The sequence below is a fragment of the Lynx canadensis genome, chromosome B1, assembly GCF_007474595.2.
Source record: "Lynx canadensis isolate LIC74 chromosome B1, mLynCan4.pri.v2, whole genome shotgun sequence".
NCBI classification, from domain to species: Eukaryota; Metazoa; Chordata; class Mammalia; order Carnivora; family Felidae; genus Lynx; species Lynx canadensis.
The window spans coordinates 205,706,982-205,731,761 of NC_044306.2; the positions used below are offsets into that span (position 1 = coordinate 205,706,982).

Sequence of the window (24,780 nt, forward strand, 5' to 3'; positions counted from 1 at the left end):
CCTTTTACACGTGTGCAGAATGACAGAGTCACTCATGTCAAGCAGTGATGCCACAGCCAAGACCGGGAAATGCATCTCCAGATGCTGACCCTTTCATGTCTGACCATATCAAAGGTAACAGCCACAGCATACTCTGCCCAAGTGATCTCTGGACAGAACAGATCCCACAACGCCTGGACAGAACAGGTCCCCCACTGCCTAGACATAACAGATCCCCCAGTGCCTGGACAGAACAGATTCTCCCACTGCCTGGACAGAACACAGATCCCCCACTTCCTGGACAGAACACAGATGCCCCACTGCCTGGACAGAACACAGATCCCCCAGTGCCTGGACAGAACAGATTCTCCCACCGCCTGTGCAGAACACAGATCCCCCACCGCCTGGACAGAACACAGATCCCCCATTGCCTGGACAGAAGAGACCCTCTACTCCTCGGACAGAACATTTCCTCCAGTACTTGGACCGAATAAGCAGTCTGCATAGACTTGGACCGGAAGAAGTCCTCAACTCAACTCCACACTCAGACTGACTTTGCATTTGGTTTGTTAGCTTATCCCTAGTTGTATCTTGTTTTTTAATGATTTTTTTATGTGCTTTGCTTTGTGTGCTGTGTATGAAGCCAAATTAAACGTGTAGTGAAATGTCCCTGAGTTTAGATGTAAACCTGCTTTAACCTTGCTCTACGACTGAATAAAGTTGACACCGTGGGGAAATCAGGACCCCTGTGTGCTCTGTAGCATGCTCGTGAACACACAGGCACACAGATATGTATACGCACGTATTTTCTACTGGTTCTGCTCCTTTGGAGAACGCCCGTTAACATCTTAACAGAGGGAAGCAAACGCTGTCACTCCACCCACAGGGATTAGCAGGTTCTTTTTTTAACAGTATTTTCATCGGCACGTGCAGCTCTAAACCAAAGTGAGTTCTTGCTGCAAGCAAATAGATGCGCAGCATGGACTTTACACACAGGTCCCGCCAAACCTCTGGTCCAAACACTGGACCAATTTCAGTGAAGTTCTGTGTCCAAGATACAAGTGCCGCGTGAGTCAGAGTGAGAAGGTAGTTAATCTGTGAGGGCTAGGCATGGGGTGAGGGAGGGCACAGGTGAGGGAGGGCACGGGGCTTGGGGTGGGGGAGGGCTCGGGGTGAGGGGCGGGGGAGGGCTGGGGTGAGGGGCTCGGGGTGGGGGAGGGCATGGGGGAGGGGTGTGTGCCAACAGCGCCTGCGGTAATTTTCAGTTCACTGCGGTGCCAACAGATCACCCATGTTATGCTCCTAGAAATATTTTATAAACTTCCAGCCCGAAAAAACTTTAGGTATGTTTTTCTTTTGCTTTTATTACAAGCATATAATATTAATTGGCAAAACACTGAGTACAAGCTTCACTATCATAAAATCAAAACGTTTAAGCAATATTCCAAAAAAGATTTTAGACAAAAACTAGCCACCAATAGTACAAAAATTACACACCAACACAAAGCATAAAAAATGTAAACTTTCAAATTAAACAGTCAAAAATATGTATCTGCATTTTCATCTCAACAAACCGCGACAGCGTCCATGTGGCCACGTGTGACGGTCAGGTTAGTGGCGGCTCACACCCCTGAACCCTACATCGTTTGGGGAAAAATGGTTTTCTTATACCCAATTAAGTTGTTGGAACAGACATTTGCACTAACGCTACACACGTTTTAGGGGACACTCAAACCACAGTCCCTCCTTCAGATGCGCTCGTGGACGTGGCGAACCCCACGTGATGCAGGCCAAGCGTGGGCGGGCATTCGCACAAACAGAGCCTCCTTGATGGCCCGGAGGCTACAGCCGTGCCACCCCTGTCCCTGCCTCGCAGGGACAGAATGTGTCAAGATGACGGCTGGTTTGAATCACGGTTTTCTAATCTACTGATCTTGACCTACGTAGTTGGTTTAAATCCCAAGGCAGAGAGACACTTGGCTTATGGCGCTAAGGTCACACATGATGGAGCGTAAATGATTTCCTGAGGAAACAGAAACAGGATTTGTTCTGAGCTAAGTTTATTTTCAGTGTCTTAAGAGCACATCTAACACTCGCATGTAAAGTAGAAATCAGCTGACTCGTTTCTGGAACATTCAGCCCAATGACACGTTTTAAACTGCTGTAAAATGCCATCCTGTGCATTTTGAGGAAGAAACGAAATGGATTTCTAAAGACTTCGCCACAAGGAGGCATCAGAGGCCACACGCCCTGGAGGGCTCGGGAGCCCCTGTGGAAGTAGCACCCACACATCCGTGGTCTGGTCGGCGTGGGGCAGGGCACCCAAGGGCCGCACACGGGGTCTGAAAATAGGGGACCCAGGGTGGCCGCGAGGCTGGTCCGGGACGGCCACGTGCCGCTCCACGGCGGCCTGCTGGGTCTCGTGCCCTACGATACTGCTGGCAGGTGTTCTTGCGCACGCGCACACACACACACACACACACACACACACACACACACACACCATCCCCCAAAACAGCATTCTCGTAACAACAGTAAAAGGAGAAACCAAATAGCTGAATGTACATATTTTGAAATTCCACCTACATTCCCTTTCAATTGAGCAGAAGAGATGCGGCATTACAATTTAAACAGATGTCTAGTAAATGCATCTTGGGACCTATTGCACAAAAGCATAAACAGTGCTCTGTATCTATATAAAAAAAAGTACAAATTAAAAGCTACTCAAAGTAAAAGAAGAAGCTTGCAAAACATGTCACAATTTCATTTTATATGCCTGTAAATAAAGCTGGACCACGGAAACCAAACAATCGGATGGGAAAATATGATAGAAGACTTAAAATAGAATAAATAATTTTATAAAGTTAAGTTTTCTTTTTTTTTAACCCCCCAAATCTTAAATTCAATATTTATATATTCTATCTGAATTTTCTATTTTCATGAAAACTGCATTTAGCGAGACCACGTGCTGGGCAGGGAGTCCCGCTGCCGCGGACAGTGACGCGGGAAGGTAACTGAACAGCTCTTGCTTACCAGCATAAACGGTCGTGAAAACTACTCACAGTAACTCCATCTGTTAAAAAAAAAACAAACCTCGTAGGATCCAATCACTAACTGATCCTGGCTTTCATGCTGGAAGAAATTAAATTCAGCCTTTTGATGTGACACGAAAGCGTGACAGCGGGGAAGGGGCCACGGAAGCTGCCCTGGGACGCAGGCTCTGGGCTCCTGTCAGCTGAGGGGCGGGGTCCCCGGGGCCGTCCTGTAGTGAAGACAGTCTGCACGAGGAATCTTAGAAAAATAGGTACTTCTGCTGCTGAGGTTGCGTCAGGTTGACACGATTACAAAAGGGGTCACAGGAGGGCCAGCAGCCTGCCGGCCATGTCAGCACTGGCTCCGACCATCTCCACCTCTCCGTGTATTTAAGTACGTCCACTTAGCACCATAGCAAATTCAAGTGATTTCAAAGATAGCTACAAAGTTACAAATATATATTATGAGAGGATTACGGCGATACTCAGTCTAATCTGAACCGTGAGCCGATTCTGTTTGAATTTGGGTGCTTACACTGTTTCACCCTAACCCCCCCTCCACTACACAGGCAAATCCCCAAGTTCTAACGCTAACCCTAAAACCGCACTGTGGTAATGTATGGTTGTGCAGAGTGCTTCAGCAGTGATGTGTATTTTGAGGTAGACAGGTAATATTTACTCATACACATCTACTCATTAAACCTAGTAGAGCAACTCTAAAACATGATTTGGATGAGTAGCAAGCTTAGGTAACTGAACAATTCGAACAGTACTGGGAGTCCATGGGCTTAAATGAAGACGTGAATTTTGACCAATCCCTAACAATCTGTTGCTATGTTTGTAAAAGGCCTTACGTTAGAATCACTTGGACTGAGTTAATTGGGATGATTTTCTCGTCACCCAGATCAGGTCTCGTTAGTAGCTGCTCCTGACATTTACCTGCACGAAATGGGAAGCAGAAGAAACCCAACCGTAACTTTCGAAGCAAATGGAGAAAAAAATTCCGGTCAGTAAGGTGAAACAGTCCATGAACGAAGGTGGTGGACGGGGGCTGATGGACCCAGGGCCCCCAGCCTGCCTGCAGGGTGAGCGGAGGTGACGGCGGGGGGGTGGGGGTGGGGGGCAGGAACCCAAAGCTCACTGAGGAAGCACGGTGCGGGGGGCAGAGGACAAGGACAGACACAGAACCCAGGACAACACTTTCACTGCCCCGGAAAATGGTTGCTTTCTCCTCCTTGCTTTACGTGTTCCAAGTTACTATTTTCAAGGAACAAATATTTATTCTCTAATTCCACAAAAATATTAACACTTGGGAGGAGAAAGGGGTTGACAAAATGTGTGCTGCCTGTGACCGGCACTTGAGAACATTAAGTCACTGAAAAAGCAGCCAGCAGGCTCCTCCCAGGCTCGGCTGGGAACAGCAACAGAGTGCCAGCTTTGTGCACAAGCAGGGGCGGGGGACAGCTTTCCAAGGGTGGACGTGGTGGGGACCGGAGCCTGCGCCCTGGGGCACCGGCCCTCATCCGACGGGAACAGCCCCCAGAGCCACCACCCCTCCCTTCAGCAAGATGCAGATAGGAAGAATTAAGTGGGGCCCTCAGCCCTCGGAACCCGACGCGCACCAGTGATGTTTGAGAACGAGGGCGGCTCCACCAGGCAGCGTGCGGCCGGCCTAGCCACCCCACCCTGCTGAGTGCGCCGCGTCCGGGGGCGTCTGGGGGGCGGTGGGGGCCCTTCCTCGCCTCGGGGCCGCGTGGCCCTCGGAGCCCGGAGCGCCAGGCGAGGCAGAGGCGCCGTCGGCTTTTCCCGTTTCCTAATGTGGAAATTAAATACCGTGGCTAACTCATTAATGGAAACCCCTTTTGGTATGCTTTTAAATTAAACCTTTATATACCTTCTAAGTCTTCAGGAAGCTAAAGGCAACATAAATAGCGTCATTCACCATGAAAAGATATTTTCTCAATAACTTAGGAAGGGTTCAATAAACATACAAGTATTTTCGAGGCTTATCGTGAACCCTAATTCATCAACTAAACTGAAATGACCAGATTTCCAAGGCCTGGAAAGCAAGCGAAGGTCGCGTGGCCACTGTGTTTACCATCCAGTCTGTGAGAGGCGCCTCTGCGGCCACTAAGACTGTGCAGTAAAGTGTTTCGTCGTCTCGTGACCGCGGTGCTGGTAGTGTCTTGGTGAGTGTGAGTTCTCTCATACAAAAGTTATAAATACTCTGTTCAGAAATCTGGTCCCCACGACACCTGCAGGGCGGCCACAGCCCGGGCGCGGCGGGGCCGGCCCAGGGCCGAGCTCAGAGCAAGTCCATCTTGGGTCTGTAGTGCAGCAGGAGAGGCGCCTTCTGCAAGACAAAGAGCGCGGAGCGTCACCATCGCCAGCCGCGGGGGCAGGGAAGGGGGACTGGACGGGCCCCTTCCCTCCGCACAGCTGCTGCCCCACCCGATCCCGCCCTTCCTCTTGGGGTCCTACTGGCTGTCACCCCCTTCTCCGGGCTGCCCCTCAAGTCGGGGATCCTGCCATCTGCTTCCTGCTTTAGAGAGGTACCCAAAGGCTTGTGGGCGTCCTCTGACCCCCACAGCTGACTGCGGGCAGCCAGCTTGGCCAGGAGGGGCGGTGCTCGCCTGAGGGCCCCGGCCACACCGACTCTGGTGTTGATGATTCCAGAATAATCCTGTGACTGAGTTGTTATTCCTAAGCTCTTAGTTGAAAATATGCACAGAAAAGCAGTTGTCATTTGTAGCAGATTCTGAAAATCAAATAACCCTATCTTTACAAAGTGACGGGTCTCACCTTGAATCTCCACCTCGTGACAACCACAAATTTGAGCGTGTGGTCCTTGCCCAGGATTTCCTCGTTGCATAAAATGTCCAGCTGGCGGGAGAAGAAGGCTTCAGTCAGGGTGCCTTGGGCACGGCGCTCAGCACACGTGGCCTCCGGTCTGCGCCAGCGATGCCGGTCGGGTCACACAAGTCAGTTGCCTGTGGCCGACGGGCCCCGTTTCCAGGTGGCACAGGTGGGGAGCACTCGGGAGGCCCCGCCCCAACCTATCCCAGGTCCAAGAGCACCTGGGGCTTGGGTCCACACCCACCACACGGCCCCCAGGGGGCGCTCAGCTGTTGTCACCCCAGAGCACCTGTCTCTCTCTCCACCTCAGTCCACCTCTTGGCCAAGCTTGTTCCTCTTACCTCAGTGGAGAAAGGTAATGGGCTCTTCAGATGGTCTTTCTCCTTTCTTTTTAAAAAAAGACTATTTTGAGAGCAGATCTAGGCTCACAGCAAACGTGAGGGAGGCACGGGGATGCCCCACGCCCCCTGCCCCCCCACAGCCTCCCCCGCGACCCACATCCCCACCAGGTGGTGCACCTGCTGGAGCTGATGCGTCGTCATCGCCCCGAGTCCACGGCAGGGTCACCCTTGGTGGTGCACGTCCCGTGGGTCTGGACGAGCGCATGATGGCAGGCGCCCACCACCCTGGCGCCACACGGAGCTGCGTCGCTGCCCTAAAAATGCCCCGGGCTCCAGCTGGTCACCCTCCTCCCCCCTCCCCTCCCGCCGTAGCCCCTGTGGTTCCGCCTTCTCCAGAATGTCCCACAGCTGGAAACAGATTGGCTTCTTCCCCTCAGTAACGTGCAGTTAAGATCCGCACCCCCCCCCCACCCCGGGTCTTTTCATGGCTTCATAGCTGGCTTCTCTTTAGCATGAGTAAGATTCCGCTGTCTGGGTGGATCACAGTTTATTATCGTCGCCTACTACGGACATCTTGGTTGTTTCTTAGTTTGGGCAACTATGAACACAGCTGCTACAAACACTGTGGGCAAGGTGCGTGCGTGTGGACGTAAGGTTTCAGTTAATTCGGGCGAACGCCAGGGAGCAGGACTGCTGGATCATGCGGTAAGAGTGTAATTCATTTTGTAGGAAACTGACAACCTGTCTTGCAAACTGGCCGCAGCATTCTGTGTTGCCACCGCCGTGAACAGGGGTCTGTTACTCCACACCCTCTCCAGCGTGTGGTGGTCAGAGGTCTGGACTTTGGTGTTCTGATAGGTGTGGAGTGTAATCTCACTGTTTTAATTTGTTTCCCTGATGACAAATGATGTGGACTCAAGTGGTCTTTTCAACTCCCTCAGGACGAGGGGAAGAAGCCCCCTACACCTGCACGAGGGCTGGGCAGGGGACACATGTGGGGCCACCTGGGGCCAACTCGGAGGAGACTGTCCCAACGCCGAACCCCACCTCCCCCAGGCGTGCCTCTGACCCACACCAACCCTCTCCTCTGGACAACCTCACCATGACCCCGGGGGCCAAATGGCACCACACACCAAGGACCCCAACCTTGACCCGGGGCCCTGACACTCACCTCCCACTTTCCCTCTCCACTGTGTGCAGGCAGTGGCCACAGCGGCCTGTCTCGAGAGGCCATCCACCTGGGTGCTCATTCCCGACCCCTTCTTCCCTCTAGTAGCCCCGCCGAAAACACCAGCACATCATTTTGGCTCTCTCAGTATCAGTCTCCTGTGCCTTCCCTGAAACACCACCACTGGGGGGCTTCACACTTAATCTCCTGGACGCCAGGAGGCCACACTCCCCTGGGGTCTCTGGGGCTTTCTATCACCAGTTCATTCCTTTTTACTGTTTTTTTTTTTTTTAATGTGATAAAATACACATAAAATTTACCATTTTAACCGTTTTTTACGTGGGCAGCTCCGTGGCATTGGGCACCTTCGCAGTGGTGAACACGCCCAGCCTCCACCTCCAGAACTCTCTCATCTTCCCAGGGGACGCTCTGCTCCATGAAACACTAGCTCCCCGTCTCCCACCCCCCCCCAGCCTCTGACCCCCACCATCCACTGTCTGTCTCTATGATCTGCGTCCCCCACGGGCCTCCTGTAAGTGGAATCACCCGGTGCTTGTCCCCTCGCGACCGGCTTATTTCACGGAGCACAATGTCCTCCAGGTCCATCCGTGTGGTGGCAGGCGGCAGGACGTCCTTCCCGTTCGAGGCCGAGGAACATGCCGCCGTGTGGATGGACCACGTTTTCTCACCCGCGCGTCTGTCGACGGACCCTGGGTTCTTGCTCGTCTTAGCTGATGTGAACGGTGCTGCTGTGAACGTGGGGTGCACACACCTCTTCAACGTCATTCTTCTGGGTGTGGATGTGTAGTTTCCCCAGCACCATTTGTTGAGAAGACTGTCCTTTCCCCATTGAGTGGTTTTGACACCCTCGCTGGACGTCATTTGACCACATACGTGAGGGTTTATTTCTGGGCTCTTTATTCTACTCCATAGACCTAGATGTCTGTCTTTATGCCAAGATTGTTTTGGCTATTCAGGGTCCCCTGAAATTTCATACAAAATTTAGGATGGGTTTTTTAATTTCTGCAAAAAACATCATTGGGATTTTGATAGGCATTGCTTTGAGTGTAGATTGTTTAGGTAATATTAACATTTTAACAAATTTTTTCAAGTTTGTTTGTTTGTTTATTTATTTATTTTGAAAGAGAGAGAGAGTGCATGCACAAGCGGGGAAGGGGCAGAGACAGAGGGACAGAGTCCCTAGCAGGCTCCTCACTGTCAGTGCAGAGTCCAACATGGGGCTCGATCCCACAACTGCGAGATCACAACACGAGCCAAAATCAGGAGTCGGATGCTTAACCAACTGAGCTGCCCAGGTGCCCCACAATCCTTTTGATTTCTCTAGAGCTATGACAATGCCTCTACTTTCATTTCAGATCTTAGTAATTTTTTTTTAGTCCGTTAGTTAGAAGTTTGTCAACTTTGTTGATCTTTTCAAAGAACTGCTGACTTTCCCTACTGTTTTTCTGTTCTCTATTCCATTTATCTCTGCTCTGATCTTTATTATTTACTTCCTTCTGCTAGCTTTGGGTTTAGTTCTTTTTCTACTTCTTCAAGTTGTAAATCTAGGTTGTTGATGAGACCTTTCTTGTTCTTAACGTAAGTATTTATAGTTGTAAATTTCCCACTGGCACTGCTTTTGCTTTACCCCAAGGGTTTTGGTAAGTTGTGTTTTCGTTTTCATTTGTCTATAAGTATTTTCCAGTTCCTCTTTGATTCATGACTTCTTTAAAAGTGAGTTGTTTAATTTCCACAATTTTGCAAACTTTCCAGTCTTCCTTCTGTTAGTGATTTCTAATGTCACGCTGCTGTGATCAGAGAAGGTGCTTTGTAAAGTATCTATCTTTTAAAATCTATTGAGGCAATGTGTGCCTGCCCTCCTCTTATAAGGACCTTTGTCACTGAATTTAGGGTCCAGCTAGATGATCTAGGATGATCTCTTCATCTCAAGATTCTTGACACATCGACAAAGGCCTTTTTTCAAATCACGTCATATTCACATGTTCTAGGGGTTAGGAAATGAACACATCTTTTAGTGGAGTCATCATTTCACCTGCGATAGACAGTCTGCCTTCTGGTCCCCGCAAGTCCACATCCATCCCACATGTAAGATATACTCACCCCATCCCAACATTCCCAAGAGTCTCAACCCATTCCAGTAGCAACTCCAAATTCCAAAATCTCCTCGGACACCATTAGCCAACAGTCCCAGACCTTCCCTTCCAAAGCATATGAATCAGGCAGAGGTGAGGCTCTGGGTATCCACCTGGGTTGAAATTCTTCTCTAGCTGTGGGTCCTATGAAACTAAAATCACATTGTCTGCTCCCCATACACAAGGTTGGGAAAAACACAGGATAGTCCTCCTCCAAAGGGTAATATATTAGAAGAATAGAGGGTTCACTGGTCCCAAGCAAGTTGGTAAACCAGGCAGAGAAACAGCACTGTGGGTTGAGTGAGATTCTGCTCTCTGGGCCCACGACGGCCTCGCCACCTGGGCCTAAGGCTCTGCCCTGCGCGTCATTTCTTCTTCACGAAGCGCAGCTCTGTCAGCCTATCTCCTGCCTGCAAAACTTTGGAAGTCTGACAGCCTGTTCTTGTTTCTTCCCGTCTCTGTCCCCTTCAGGAAAAGGTGATGGTCATTCTGCTGGCACAACATTCTCAAAAATGTTGTGGGTCTCCCATATGTGTTATGGATCCAGGCCATTAGACAGGATGGTTCTCCACAGATCCATTCCTAGCTTCTGTGAGACAGCTGAGTCACACATCCAATGTCTTCAGCAAAAGGTTGTCTGGCCACACTCTCCACCTTCCCTCCGGAGCATGTTTTCCCAACAGTGAAACCCTAGTATTCCGGTCTGTTTGTAGTCGGGACAGGCCTAAGCGCTGGCTCCTTTTTGCTTAGCAGTCCCTTCCCCAACTCACATCTCTCATATTTTACTGACAGCAGCAAGACGCCGGACCACACCTTCACACTTGGCTTGGAGACCTCCTGGGCCAAATACCCAAGTTCGTCACCTCCACGTGGTCAGAGGGCGCAGTCCCCCTGTGCTTGCTGCCACTGTGTGATGGTGACTGCTTTTCTTCTGCGTCCTCTCTTCCTTGTCAGAAGCATATTTCATGTTCCTATTTCTACCAACATTGTGCTTGTGGTGACATGTATCCTCCTAGGTGACAGAGTGGTTTCCCTGCGCCCCTCACCTCCTTTGGGGCCACCAGAGTCACCTTAAATGACCTTATTTCCAACAGCAATCCAGCCTTTTTCATCGTCTCTCAAAATTCTTCCAGCCTCCACCAGTGATTCAAGTCCAAGGCCATGTCCACATTTCTAGGTATTTGTTACAGCAGCACCCCACTTCCTGGTACCAAAATCTGTTCTGGTTTCCTGTAGCAGCTGTGACAAAGTACCCTAAACCTGGTGGTTTAAAACAACAGGACTTTACTTCCTCACAGATGTGGAGTCCAGAGCCCAAAATCAAGGCCCTGGCAAAGCTGAGCTCACTCTGGAGGCTCTAGGGGAGGATCCTTCCTGTCTCTTCCAGCTTTGGGTGGCTCAGGTGCTCCTGGGCTTGTGGCCACATCACCCCCTGTGACTCTGCCCTCACATCCCCTCCTCCTCTGTGTGTGTGTCTCAGATTCCCTCTGCTCTCTCTTGTAAGGACACTCGTCATTGGATTTAGGGTCTGCTCAGGACATTCACGGGTTATCTCATCTCATGATTCTTAATTATAGATCCTTACTCAATTTAGAAAAAAATACTTTTCCCCCAAAAGGTCACATTTATAGATTCTGGGGTATGTGGACATATTTGGGGGGCTACTGCTCAACCTACTACTCCCTCTGAAACATTCCTCAAGTTTGTCCAATTCTGCCGTCTGCAGTGCACCACCCTGGTCCGCCTCCCCTGGACTCTTGCCACTGATGCCCCTGCTGGCCTCTCCTGTTTCCGTTTCTGGGCCCCAGTGACCCATTTTCCTCACGGCCTGAGGACTATTTTAAAGCTATACCTCTTGCCGCCTTCTCCTTGCACTTAATTACGCACAACTGACTCCTACTGACGACTCACATCCCAGCGTAAGTGCTCGCCCAGCCCTCCGTCCACCAGCCCCGCGCACACCCGCCGCCCGTCATCCCCACAAGATCTTGACCTGCCCACCTGTTCGCTGCCACCCAGCAGGCAGTCAGCCCTCCATTTGTGAAAGAACAGAGTCTCTCTAAGATGAAACCCCCCAGCACGGTCACACTGTCCCCACCGCCCGCCAGCACGCTCTCCCGTTGTGGGGGCTCCCCACACTCCATCTGGCCTTCCCTCCACTCTCGTCATCACCATGTCCCATGTCACGCTGTCCGGGGGTACGCAAAACAAACTGAGAGTTTTGTTTTCTGACTTAAAATCTCTAAACAGAGATGTCAAAACAACAAAAAACCCACAAAGAACCGTAGAAGTATCGCTTTTACAAATGAGAACCGGTTTGTCATAGTTTCTATTTGTGGCCTAACTATTACCTCATTGAAAGACGAAAGGTTAAGTTTTTTGGCGATGAACTTCTTCAGGTGCAGGACGGTCGCCTGGGCCGAGCAGCGGATCCACTTTCGCTTCAAGCCCCGCAGTTTGCTGCTGTTGCACTCCAGACAGATGCTCACCTGTGGGAGGAGGACACAGCTGGGCAGCCCCGCAGACAGGGGTCCGCGGGCTGCCTCTCGGGGCCCCTGCTCCCGTGCCCACTCGTTCCGTCAGACGTGAGAATGCGGACTTCGTGAAATCAGACATCTGTCTGACCTCAACACTGTGGGAGAGGGTTTCATTTTACTCGTTTTACACACATTCTCTTAAAATCTCTGTTTACCATTTTGTGAAATGTAATCTAACAGTGTCTTGTATTCTGTCTTATAAACATACTACTTGAAAGTAAATCTGAGGGGCACCTGGGTGGCTCAGTCGGTTGAGTGTCTGACTCTTGATTTCAGCTCAGGTCTAGAGCCCAGGGTCATGGAATCAAGCCCTCGTCAGGCTCCGCACCGAGCACGGAGCCTGCTTGAGATTCTCTCTCTCCCTGCCCTCCCTTGATCGTGTGTGTTCTCGCTCTTTCAAATAAAAATAAACAAATAAATATTTAAAGTAAATCTGAGAATTATTTATCCGTTGTCCAGATGGCGCTGGTCTCAGAGTTTAGCTGATGCAGACGCAGCCTGTCCTGAGCTTCCGGCTGGTGGGACACATGTGCGTCTTCCCACAGGCTCCGGGCCGAGTGTTCTGCTGGCATGAGGGGGAAGGACACACGGCCATCTGAAGCGGGTGCCCCTGCCTACGCGAGATGCACCAAAGAAGGCTTCATAAAGGAAGTAAGTGTGAAGCGTGGCCTCGAAGGAGGATGGCAGACTGACTAGAGAAAAAGTACTCTTAGCACAGGAAAAAGCATGAGCGAAGCCACAAAGTTTGAAAGTTCATAGTCCCTCCTGGATGAGCAACAGGACAGGGGATCACGGTAGGTCATGTAACAAGGAACCACAAGGTAACGAAATAAAAGGGATTCTAGCCCACGGGATGCCTGGCAGATGCAATACCAAGGACCCCAGGCCACGAAGGCCACAAAGCGTTGCAGAGAAGGTCCGGCCGGACAGCGCTTCCAAAGAGTGAGTCTGCAGTAGCAGCCACAAAACAATGGCACAATCAGGGGCGCCCGGGGGGCTCAGATCACGATCTCGCCATTCAGAGTTCGAGTCCCGCATCGGGCTCTGTGCTGACAGCTCGGAGCCCGGAGCCTGGAGCCTGCTTCGGATTCTGTGTCTCCCTCTCTCTCTGCCCCTCCCCCGCTCTCTCTCTCTCAAAAATAAATAAAGATTAAAAAAAATTTAAAAGCTGGCACAGACTCTCGAAAATTCAGATAAAAGAATTAACAAGGAATTAATGGAAATATGTAGGCCTAAAATCACCAGAGATACAAAAGAAGGAATTAAAAACAGAACATACTATGAATAAAGAACAGACGGGTATAAAAGAGAAGCAACTACAACTTCTAAAAATAAAAGCAGAGTCACTTAGACTAAAAACTCACAGGTGGCCGAACCACAAATTAGTCTCAGCTGAAGGCAGACTAATTTCCCAGAAGACCAATATGAAGAAATTACGTAAAAGAAGCATAGAGGCCAAGCGGTCAATTAAAATAACAAAACAAAGGAAAAGTAAGAGACAGGGTAATGCACCGAGGTGTCTGACAAACTTGTAACGGGTTCTGGAGGAAGAAGGCAGAAGAAGGGAAAGGCAAAATTTAAGAAATAACGACTAAGGATCTCCCCAAAATAATGGAGGACATAAATTCTCAGATTTAGGAAGCAAAATAATAAGAAAGAAAGAAAGAAAGAAAGAAAGAAAGAAAGAAAGAAAGAAAGAAAGAAAGAAAGAAAAGGAACCCTACACCTACGCACAAGTGGGGAAGGCGCCAGGAAGGAGCAGTGGACGGCTCTCCAGATGTGGCCACGGAGCCTGGAAAGCAAGGCGCTGGCAGAAAATGCACAGAGAAATTACCACTCAAGACTTAAAATGAAACAAAGCCATCTGTAAACAAAACAGAGAACGACTAGGAGGGGGTACAGTTGAAGAAAAGAGACCCATGTCCAGGAGGAAGACATGGGAAGCCACAGAAGGGTGAGCCGGGAGGCGGGACAAGAGTCCGCGGCCGGTTTGGGTCTGGGAAGAGAGAAAGGAGGCGGGAGGGTGGCCCCAGGCAGAGTGAGCAAGGCCCTTGTGTCATTCGGGGAAAGGGAGACTCTCGTTAACTTCAGACCTTTAAAAAATGTAAACATTCATTTTAGAATTTCACAGCCACTAAAAGAATAAAAATAGGACATATAACTCGTCAACTAGTTGCTAAGTAGAGGCAAAAAAGGGATTGAAGAAAACTTACTAATTCAATAGAAAGTAAGAATGGGGGGGAACATAAAAAAACATGAATGGACAGCACAAAGAAACTCAGAGTTACTGTTAATCACGGTAAATGGAAAATGTGAAATAACTTGTCAGCTAAAGAAAGTTTCCCATTTGATTTTTAAAAAAAAACCCAGTTCTGTGTTGTGACAGGCGTCACATTTAAGAAAGTTAGGAAAAAAATGGAAATACCAAGCAAATATTAACCAAAGAAAGCTGACACAGCTACATTGATATTAGAAAAAGCAGACTTTAAGAAAGAAAGCGTAATCACAAAAAATTCCCTAAGGATGGGAAACACTTCTAAACTTGAGTGCACCTGGGAACAACCTTAAACTGAATGAAGGTTGAGGGACAGTAAAATCCTTAAGTGTGATGGGGGCCTTCTGTGTGCTTCTCTGTAAGTGCCAGACTGAATTCTGTCCCCAGCAGTGGACACCTGTCAGGACACAGGACACCTGGCCATCTGCTCCCCAAGCCCAGAGCAACAGGCATCATGCAGACCAGGGTGCGGTAAGCAGATGCAAGTTAGAGACCAACAAGAAGCCCTAAGCACCACCGCTGGGCTCTCCGTGTGCACAGGGGAAGGGGGGTAAGAAACTATTTGCTTCACTCAGGTTTGCGTGGATGTGGGGGCAGCAGGGACGGTCGCAGGGGTGCTCAGGTTATATCTTTCATATGATATGAACTCGGAAGTACATGAGTGTGTCACCTGTTTAAACACACTAAAGTATGTTTTTAACGGCCTCATTGGAGTATAATTCATACGTATGTTTTTCGTATACACTTCAATAGTATTTAGTAAACTTACAGACCTGTGCAGCCACCACCAGAATCCAGTTTTACATAATTTTCACCACCCCATAAAGACCCACATCCTGCTTTGTGCTCAACCCTTGCTCCTGCCCAGCCCCAGGCACCCAACTACCTCCTGTTTCTAAGATTGGCCTTTGGGGGACATCGTACACAAATGGAACTGTGCAACATGTAGTCTTCTGCATCTGACTTCTTTGCCTTGTAAAGTCCTTCCGAGTGTCACTGTGGTGTAGCAGGTGCTGGGGTCATTGTTTTTCACTGCTGACCAGAACGTCCCTGTATGCGTGGACCACATTTTGTCTATCTGAAGTTCGCACTGTTCCCCGGCTTGGCTATCATGAGTATGATAGCCCTGCTGTGAACATTCATGTACAAATCCTTGTGTGAATAGGTTTCCATATACACCTAGGAAAATTGCAGGGTTGTATGGTTAGCTTATGTTGAACTCCTTAGGAAACTGCCACACTGTTTTCCCAAGTGGCCACACCATTTTATGTTCCTGCCAGCACGCTACAAGGGCCCCATTCTTCCACATCCTTGCCAACACTTGCCAGTGGCTGTCTTTTTGATGGCGGCCATCCTAGTGGGTATAAAACGGGATTTCATTATAGTTTTAATTTCTATTTCCCTAAGAGGCTCATGACATTGAACGTCCTTTCATGTGATTACTAACCAGTTTTATGTCTTCTTTGGTGAAACATCTACCGAAATCTCTTATCCATTTCTTATCTGGATTATCTTCTTACTGAGTTATAACAGATATATAGTCTAGATATAAGTCCTTTATCAGAAATATGATTTGCAGAGGAGTCAAAATGGTGGAGAAGTAGAGGGATCGCAATTTCCCTCGTCCCTCAAACACAGGAGTATCGACGTCACAACACTTGGAACACCCATGAAATCAGTCTGCGGAGAGACAGAAAAATCTTCACAGGTGGACAGAGACAGCTTGGCAGGACAGAGGTGTGTGTATGCGAATCAGAAAAGATAAAACGGTCAGTATAAGCATGGAGCGGGGAAACCCTTTAGTGGAGACAAAAGGAAGAGAAAGAGAGGCTGTGGAAGTGTGGCGTTATATTTGGACAAGAGAAAAACCTCTCTGGACCACAGACGGGGGAACGAGAAACACAGAGAGTGCCAGTTTCTACTTTGCAAACAGCCTCAGAAGCTAAAGATGGTAATTATCAGGGGTGTGTGACTTTCTCCAGACCAGAGCCGGGTGCATGGGTCTGGTGGGGAGGGAGCCTGCTTGGGCGTGATAGCGATCTCAGGGGCGCACTGGGAGAGAGCGGTCCCTCCTTTGAGTACTGTGGGAAGAAGGTGTATTGCCCTCCTCAAGGACAAAAGACCTTGCAGGTGCCAGCCAGATGCCCTTTGTCGGCTGGGCAGAGTGGCATTATTCCAGAACCAGGACCGCGTAGAATGGGACTCTTTAAGACGTCAGGTTTTGAATCTCAGCTGAGTGCCCAGGAGGCACGGGAGACTGTGGAGCGAGACAAGCTGGCCTCCCATGCTGCTCTGTGAGGACCACCTGAACAGCGTGGTTTGGGACACCCAGTCCAGGGAGGAGAGACTGGGGTGTTGCCATTTTTCTCCCAATCACCAACACAGTGGGGCTTCAGGGAACAGGACAGCGGCCCCCAGTGGAGGCGGGGCCTGCTTACACCAAACCCGCCCCTCCGTGCCTGGTAACTGCGTATCGACCAGAGTGAGATTGACACTGACCCGACCAGACGGCCCCTCCTCCAGACCAGAGCTGCCACCTGGTCCCAGGCGCCAACACGGAATCGTCCTGTGGTTTGGTACTTTTTAACATTTTAATATTATTATTTTTTTCTCTTCTCTTCTCTCTCTTTTCCCTTCTTTTTCTTTCCACTCTCCTCTTTTTTTCTCCTCCCTTGGGAATCAGCCTCATGGTTTCTGATTTGATTTTTGGTTAATTCTTATTATATATATTTTTTTCTTTTTTTTCTTTCTTTCTCTGTTCTGGTTGTTTGTTTGCTTAATCAGGCATCTTTATTCTTTTTACCTTTTCTGTATCTCTTTCTTCTTTATTTTCCTCTCTCTCTCTGGATTAAGCCTTATAGTTTCTTCGATTCTCTGCCTGGTCTTTTTTTTCCACACCTTTCATTTCTCTCTTTGTATGGGATAATGTTTCTCCCCCTCTCCTTTCTCCTTTTTCCAGGGTTACTTCAACAAACAAATCAAAGAACACCTGATGGAAGGCCCAAACCACCACTACAAATAGGGAGATAAAGCAACCAGAGTCACAGTAACAGAGAGCATGCAACACACTCCAAAAACACCTCCTTAAGGGTCAGGCATTGCACTCTGTATGGCTTCTTTTTAATATAGTAGTGCTTGCAGGTGCAGGGCACATAACAAGCTTTTAAAACACATAAGGGACAGAAAACTAGCCAAAATGACGAAACGGAAGAATTCTCAAAAGAAATTCTGGGAAGAAATGACACCCAGAGAATTGTTCAAAACAGATATACACCACATGTCTGAACAAGAATTTAGAATAATAGTCATAAGACATTAGCTTCGAAAAAAAAGCATAGAAGACAGCAGAGAATCTCTTGCTGCAGAGATCAAGGACCTAAGAAATAGTCACGATGAATTAAGAAATGTTGTAAATGAGGGGCAAAATAAACTAGATGTAGTGACATAAAGGATGGAATAAGCAGAGGAGAGAATAAGTGAAAGAGATGATAAAATTATGGAAAATGATGAAGCTGAGAAAAAGAGGAAATTACTAGACCACGAGGGGAGAATTAGAGAACTAAGTGATTCTATGAAACCTCATAATATCTGTATCACAGGAGTTCTAGAAGAAGAGAAAGGGGAAGAAGGTTTATTTGAACAAATTATGGCCGAGAACTTCCCTAGATTGGGGAAGGACACAGACATCCAAGTCCAGGAGCCACAGAGAATTCCCTTCAAAATCAACAAAAACAGGTCAACACCACAACATAGCATAGTGAAACTGGAAAAACACAAGGATAAAGAGAGAATTCTGAAAGCAGCTAGGGACAAATGGTCCTTAACCTACAAGGGTAGACATATAAGGGTAGTAGCAGAGCTGTGCACTGAACCTTGGCAGGCCAGAAGGGAGTGGCAGGAAATACTCAATGTGCTGAACAGGAAAAATATGCAGCCAAGAATCCTTTATCGAGCAAGGCTGTCATTCAGAATAGAAGGAGAGATAAAGCCTTTTCCAGACAAACAAAAATTAAAGGAGTTCATGGCCACTACCAGCCCTGCAGGAGATCCTAAGGGGGACTCTGAGTGGAAAGCAGCAAAGACTACAGAAGACCAGAGACCTCACCGCAAGCACAACCTAAATTACTGAAGCCCAATTGTAACGTGACTTTCTCCACAAAGACGCAGCTCTGCAGACTACTGTGGAAAAGAGCGTCTTCTGCCATGTTCATTCTAACATATGTGTTCCTCCTATCCCGACTTTCTTAAGGGTTTTTATAAAGAAACGATGCTGTATTTTGTCAAATGCTTTTTCTGCACCTATTGACAGGATCATAGGGTTTCTATCCTTTCTTCTACTAATGTGATATATCACGTTGATTGATCTGCAAATACTGAACCAGCTCTGCACCCCAGGAGTGAATCCCACTTGGTCATGGTGAATAATTCTTTTAATATTAAAAACATCAAAAAAGCCGTATATGAAAGGCCTACAGTTAAAAACTGAGAGCTTTCCCCCTGAGATCAGGAACACAACAGGGATGTCCACTCTCACCACTGTCATTTAACACAGTGTTGGAAGTCCTAGCCAATCAGACAACAAAATGAAATAAAATGCATCCAAACGGGCAGTTCGAAGAAGTCAAACTTTCACTTTTTGCAGATGACATGATACTGTACATGGAAAACCTAAAAGACATCACCAAAAAACTGCTAGACCTGATATGTGAACTCTGCAAAGTCACAGGATATAAAGTCAATGGACAGAAATTGGTATACACCAATAATGAGGCAACAGAAGGAGATACCAAGGAATCAACCCCGTTTAGAATTGCACCAAGAACCACAAAATACCTAGGAATGGGGCGCCTGCATGGCTCAGTCAGTTAAGCAGTCGATTTTGGCTCAGGTCATGATCTCGCGGTTTGTTGGTTGGCCTCTCTGCTGACAGCTCAGAGCCTGGAGCCTGCCTCGGATTCTGTGTCTCCCTCTCTCTTTGCCTCTCCCTCACTTGTGCTCTGTCTCTCAAGAAGAAATAAATGCTAAAAAAAATTAAAAAAAAAAACAAACAACCAAACAACCTAGGAATAAACCTAACCAAGGAGGTAAAACATCTGTATGCTGAAAACTATAGAAAGCTTATGAAGGAAATTGAAGAAGACACAAAGAAATGGAAAAACGTTCCATGCTCATGGGTTGGAAGAACAAATACTGTTAAGATGTCAATACTACCCAAAGCAATCTATCTACACATTCAATGCAATCCCAATCAAAATAGCACCAGCATTCTTCACAGAGCTAGAACAAACAATCCTAAAATGTGTATGGGATCACCAAAGACCCCAAATACCAAATGTTGAAAAAGAAAACCAAAGCTGGACGCATCACAATCCCAGCCTTGTAGCCTGTACTACAAAGCTGTCGTCATCAAGACAGTATGGTACTGGCACAAGAACAGACACATAGATCAACGGAACAGAATAGAGAACCCAGAAATGGACCCACACACGTATGGCCAACTAATCTTTGACAAAGCAGGAAAGAATATCCAACGGAATCAAGACAGTCTCTTTAGCAAATGGTGCTGGGAAAACTGGACAGCAACATGCAGAAGAATGAACCTGGACCACTTTCTTACACCAGACACAAAAAGAAACTCAAAATGGATGAAAGACATGAATGTGAGATAGGAAACTATCAAAACCCTAGAGAAGAAAACAGGCAACAACCTCTCTGACCTCAGCTGCAGCAACTTCTTACTCGACACATCTCCAAAAGCAAGGGAATTAAAAGCAAAAATGAACTTTTGGGACCTCATCAAGATAAAGAGTTTCTGCACAGTGAAGGAAACAATCAACAAAACTAGAAGGCAACTGACCGAATGGGAGAAGATATTTGCAAATGACATATCAGATAAAGGGTTAGTATCCAAAATCTAGAAAAAACTTATCAAACTTAACACCTGAAGAACAAATAATCCAGTGAAGAAAGGGGCCAAAGACATGAACAGACACTTTTCCAAAGAAGACATCCAGATGGCCAACAGACACATGAAAAGATGCTCAACATCACTTATCACCAGGGAAATACAAATCAAAACCACAGTGAGATACCACCTCACATCAGTCAGAGTGGCCAAAATTAACAACTCAGGAAACAACAGATGTTGGTGAAGATGCGGAGAGAGGGGAACCCTCTTGCACTGTTGGTGGGAATGCAAACTGGTGCAGCCACTCTGGAAAACAGTGTGGAGTTTCCTCAAAAAATTAAAAATAGAACTACCCTATGACCCAGCAATAGCACTACTAGGAATTTATCCAAACAGGAGTGCTGATTCACAGGGGCACATGCACCCCAATGTTTACAGCAGCACTATCAATAATAGCCAAATTATGGCAAGAGCCCAAATGTCCATCAACTGATGAATGGATAAAGAAGATGTGGTTTATATATACACCGGAATATTACTTGGTGACAAAAATGAACGAAATCTTGCCATTTGCAACAACGTGGATGGAACTGGAGGGTATTATACTAAGTGAAATAATTCAGTCAGAGAAAGACAGATATCATATGTTTTCATTCATATGTAGAATTTGAGAAACTTAACAGAAGACCATTGGAAAAGGGAACGGAAAAGTAAGTTATAACAGAGAGGGAGGCAAACCATAAAAGACTCCTGAATACAGAGAACAAACTGAGGGTTGATGGTGGGGGTAGAGGGGTGGGCAGGAGGGGAAAACGGGTGACGGCATCGAGGAGGGCACTTAGGATGAGCACTGGGTGTTGTATGTAAGCGATGAATCACGGGAATCTACTCCCGAAGCCAAGAGCACACTGTATACGCTGTATGTTAGCTAATGTGACAATAAATTATAATAGATACACAGATAGAAAAGACAAAAAAAAGACAAAAAATATGATTTGCAAATATTTTCCCCCACTCTGTGGCCTTTTAATTTTCTCACTGGATGCTGTATTAAAAGCTGGGTAGGAATGGCTATAGGGCTTGATCAAATGCTCTTAACAGCATCTCTGTGATTGTTTTCTTTTTTAAATTGGTAATGCAGTAAATGACGTCTGCACAGATTTTCCTCAATGTTGCACTTTTTCTTTTCCTTTAATACATGACTGGACCGTACCTTCTTTTTTTAAAGATTTTTTTTTTTTTTCAACGTTTTTATTTTATTTTTGGGACAGAGAGAGACAGAGCATGAACGGGGGAGGGGCAGAGAGAGAGGGAGACACAGAATCGGAAACAGGCTCCAGGCTCTGGGCCATCAGCTCAGGGCCTGACGCGGGGCTCGAACTCCCGGACCACGAGATCGTGACCTGGCTGAAGTCGGACGCTTAACCGACTGCGCCACCCAGGCGCCCCAATGGACCGTACCTTCTTTTATATAATATGGGCACATGCACAGAAAAACGCCCGGCACCAAATTTTCCCACCTGTGGAGTGATGTGTGGAGAATGGACTTTAATGTTTTTATATTTAAGATGTTTTATAGTAAGCATATATTACTGTGGCAATTAAAAAGAAAAAAGAAAGAGAAGGAAAAACTAAGACGTTGGACATTTTAACATGTCTACTTGGCTGTTTGGCCTTTCCTTCCTAAGTGGAGGGAGCCCCCTGCGGGACAGTCCGCAGCACCTCTCTTGCTGGGACGGGGTACAAGGCACCTGCAGGGGGCGGGCGGGGCGGCCATGGAGGCAGAGCGCCACCTACCTGCTCATCGCTCCTGTGGTAGTCGTTGTCCTCCTCCTGCTTCTCCTCCGCGGCCTCTTTGTTCGAACTGTCATCTGCTTTGGTTTCACCTTTCAGCAAAAACAGAAGACACTATATTATGAACTCCAGAATGTTAAACCATTACTTTTTTAACTGTACGGTATACTCAAAATGCTATAAAAATTCACTCAAATAAGACAGTTGCACCTTTAAGAGCATATGCAACTGGGGAGAGCTGGTCTCCAAAGCACCTGCTAAAACTCCGTATTCTGTAAAGTGCAGGGGCCCCAGGAAGCTGAAGTCAGCTGTGCATGGGTCTGTGAGTGTGTGAACAAGGGCACAGCAGGGTGAAGGGACAGTGAAAGGGGCAGAGAAACCCCCCACACCCAATACTATTTAATGCTTAACACACCAACTACCCACGAGTAATGCAGGACTCCCACAATATTTATTGTTCCAACACTACTTTTAAAATGAAGACTCCGTTGTACGTAAGAAGTTGGGACAAGACCCCTGGCTTCCCCAACAGCCCCCAACTGCCTTCCTTCCGTCTCTGCAGGGCTCCACCTTTCCCAGGGGTCCCAGCCAGGACTTCTCCTTTCTTCTAACATGGGAAACACACAGAGTGGTCTAGAAGCTTCTCAGGAATCCCTGTGCTCACTAGAAAAGTACCATGGCATCAAAGATTTGAATAATTTGTTATGGCACGTCGATTTAAAAATACCACTAATTTTTCAGTGAATCCAAATGGCATTTTGCCATTCTACAACAGGACAGTTGAGGGGAAGTCTCAGGAGGCCCGCCTGCACTGCACCCCACCTCCAGGTACTTTCGGGGCCCCCATGCTTCCCTCACTTCGCCTACACAGGACCCCTCTGTCCACAAGCCGTTTCTCAGCTCCGCCCCGCATTCCCATCGGCACCAGGAGTGCCGGAGGACGCTGGAGGGAGGCACAGGGCCACCTGAGAAAGGGGCTCATAATAAAGGCCGGCCTTGGCAGCAGGTGTGCAGAAGCCCACTCACCGTTCCGATGGGGATCTAGGTGCTGTTTCGCAGAACAGGTCTCCCCCTTGATGTCTCCAGGCACTTCCATGCCTAACTTGTGGTAGAATTCCCTCTGTTTTCTCATTTCCGCTATTAAAAATGAATATATACTCTTTAATCTTAAGGAGGCAACGAATTACATTAAAATGCTGTTCACAAACACCACATGAAGAAAACGACGGATCGGGATTGGGAGGTTTCGACGGCTGCCACTAATGAGAAGATAAATCTGGACCGAATCCTCGGGATCTTGGAGCGGCTGCCACCCCGCCCCATCGATGCATAGACTCCCGGCTGCAGGACGGGGCAGCTGTGTGAAGAGATGCCCCCCCCCCCCGCCCCCATCTCCCCCCTACCCCCGAGACCCAAGACTGCTGTTTTCAACATGTGGCGTCTGGTCAACATTCTGGGACTCCTCAGGGGCACAGCAAACACGACCCGCTGACCTCTAGGCTGCTCAGTAGGAGACTCGGGCCTTCTAGCACCTCACGCCTACGGCCACAGCTTAGAAACCAGCAGTGCCCCTGATTCGCACTGTGCTTTCACAGCTAGATGGCCACCCAGGTGTGCCCGGCGGTGTGTAAACGCTGCCCCCTGGTGTCCGTGGCCAGGCATCACAGCTCGCCGCATCCGGAGGAGGAAGCCAGAGGAAGGTTCCCTGGGGAACAGAGGCCATCCACCACGGGGCCCTGTGATCTCCTCCTCAGAAGCCATGCCAGTCAGCATTCTTGCTCCCCACAGTCAGCACTCCAGTCACTGCTGGCTACGCCGGAGGAGGCTCCCCAAACGGAGCGGGGACCGGGCCGGACAATGAGAGGGCAGGAGCGTAGGACACAACGCAGCTATGGATGGGCTTTTAGCAACAAGTGACTCTGAAGCGAACACCCGGGGAATGAAGTAAGTAGTCACTGCTCAGGGCCGCACAGCAGCAGCAAAGAAAATTCACACCCAAGTTGCTCCAACTAATAACCTACAAATCACTCTACGAAGAACATTTCTGTGGAGCTCACTTGGTAACTGTTGCACTTTTTACCTGCACGTCTGTCTTCTATACGCCATGAGCTCAACGGAGCCAGGAATACATCTTGGTCACATCTTGGACCCACACAGACGCTTGGCGTGCCCAGTCATGTGGGAGCGCATCGATGCAGGGGGTGGGGCTCTGGCGGAAAGAGGGTGGCCCTCAGAACTGAAGGGATAGCACTGCCGGACTAGAGAGGGATGGGCTGCTGGAACCAAATACGGCAAGTGCCAAACCAAAAGGCTGGTCTGGAAAATTTGGATTAGCTTGAAAAGAAATCAAACAATCCTGTAAGAGCTGGCTCAGGAATAAAGGCGTGAGATGGTGTGGGGCTGTTCCCAGGTTCTCCAAGAAGGGTGACGGAGCCCTGCTGGTCAGTGTGAGAGAGAATTCTCTCCTCACCTGTAGAAATGGGGCAGCTCCCATTACCTTGCTTTAATTCCCATTTAAACATTTTTCACCTGTCAGAATGAAAAAAGATTGAAAATAACGATATTCTCTGCCAGGAATATGCCAGCATAGAAATGTTAACTGGGATGATTTTCAGCAAGGTAACTTGCTATTTAAGGGGCTCCTGGTGGTTCAGTCGGTTGAGCATCAGGACTCTTGCTTTCTGCTCTGGTCACGACCCCAGGGTCATGGGATCGAGCCCCGGTTCGGGCCCTGTGC

The 24,780-nt window shown here is 48.2% G+C and overlaps 1 protein-coding gene across 4 annotated transcripts in view; it reads right to left on the minus strand.

The window, feature by feature from the left end:
- Window positions 1-1,323: 1,323 nt before the first annotated feature.
- Window positions 1,324-24,780, minus strand: part of PCGF3 (polycomb group ring finger 3) — a 56,917-nt gene continuing 33,460 nt past the window's right edge. For 2 of the 4 annotated variants that reach the window (XM_030314424.1, XM_030314423.1), the window contains exons 7-11: window positions 23,070-23,180; window positions 22,047-22,135; window positions 11,881-12,018; window positions 5,814-5,894; window positions 1,324-5,364 (exon numbers count right to left, since the gene is read on the minus strand). In XM_030314424.1, the coding sequence (XP_030170284.1) occupies window positions 5,317-5,364; window positions 5,814-5,894; window positions 11,881-12,018; window positions 22,047-22,135; window positions 23,070-23,180 (467 nt within the window). In that variant the 3' untranslated portion in view covers window positions 1,324-5,316. Of the gene's footprint in view, window positions 5,365-5,813; window positions 5,895-6,385; window positions 6,523-8,637; window positions 10,790-11,880; window positions 12,019-22,046; window positions 22,136-23,069; window positions 23,181-24,780 lie in introns of those variants that run through there. The other 2 variants (XM_030314425.1, XM_030314426.1) reach the window with 2 other exon arrangements.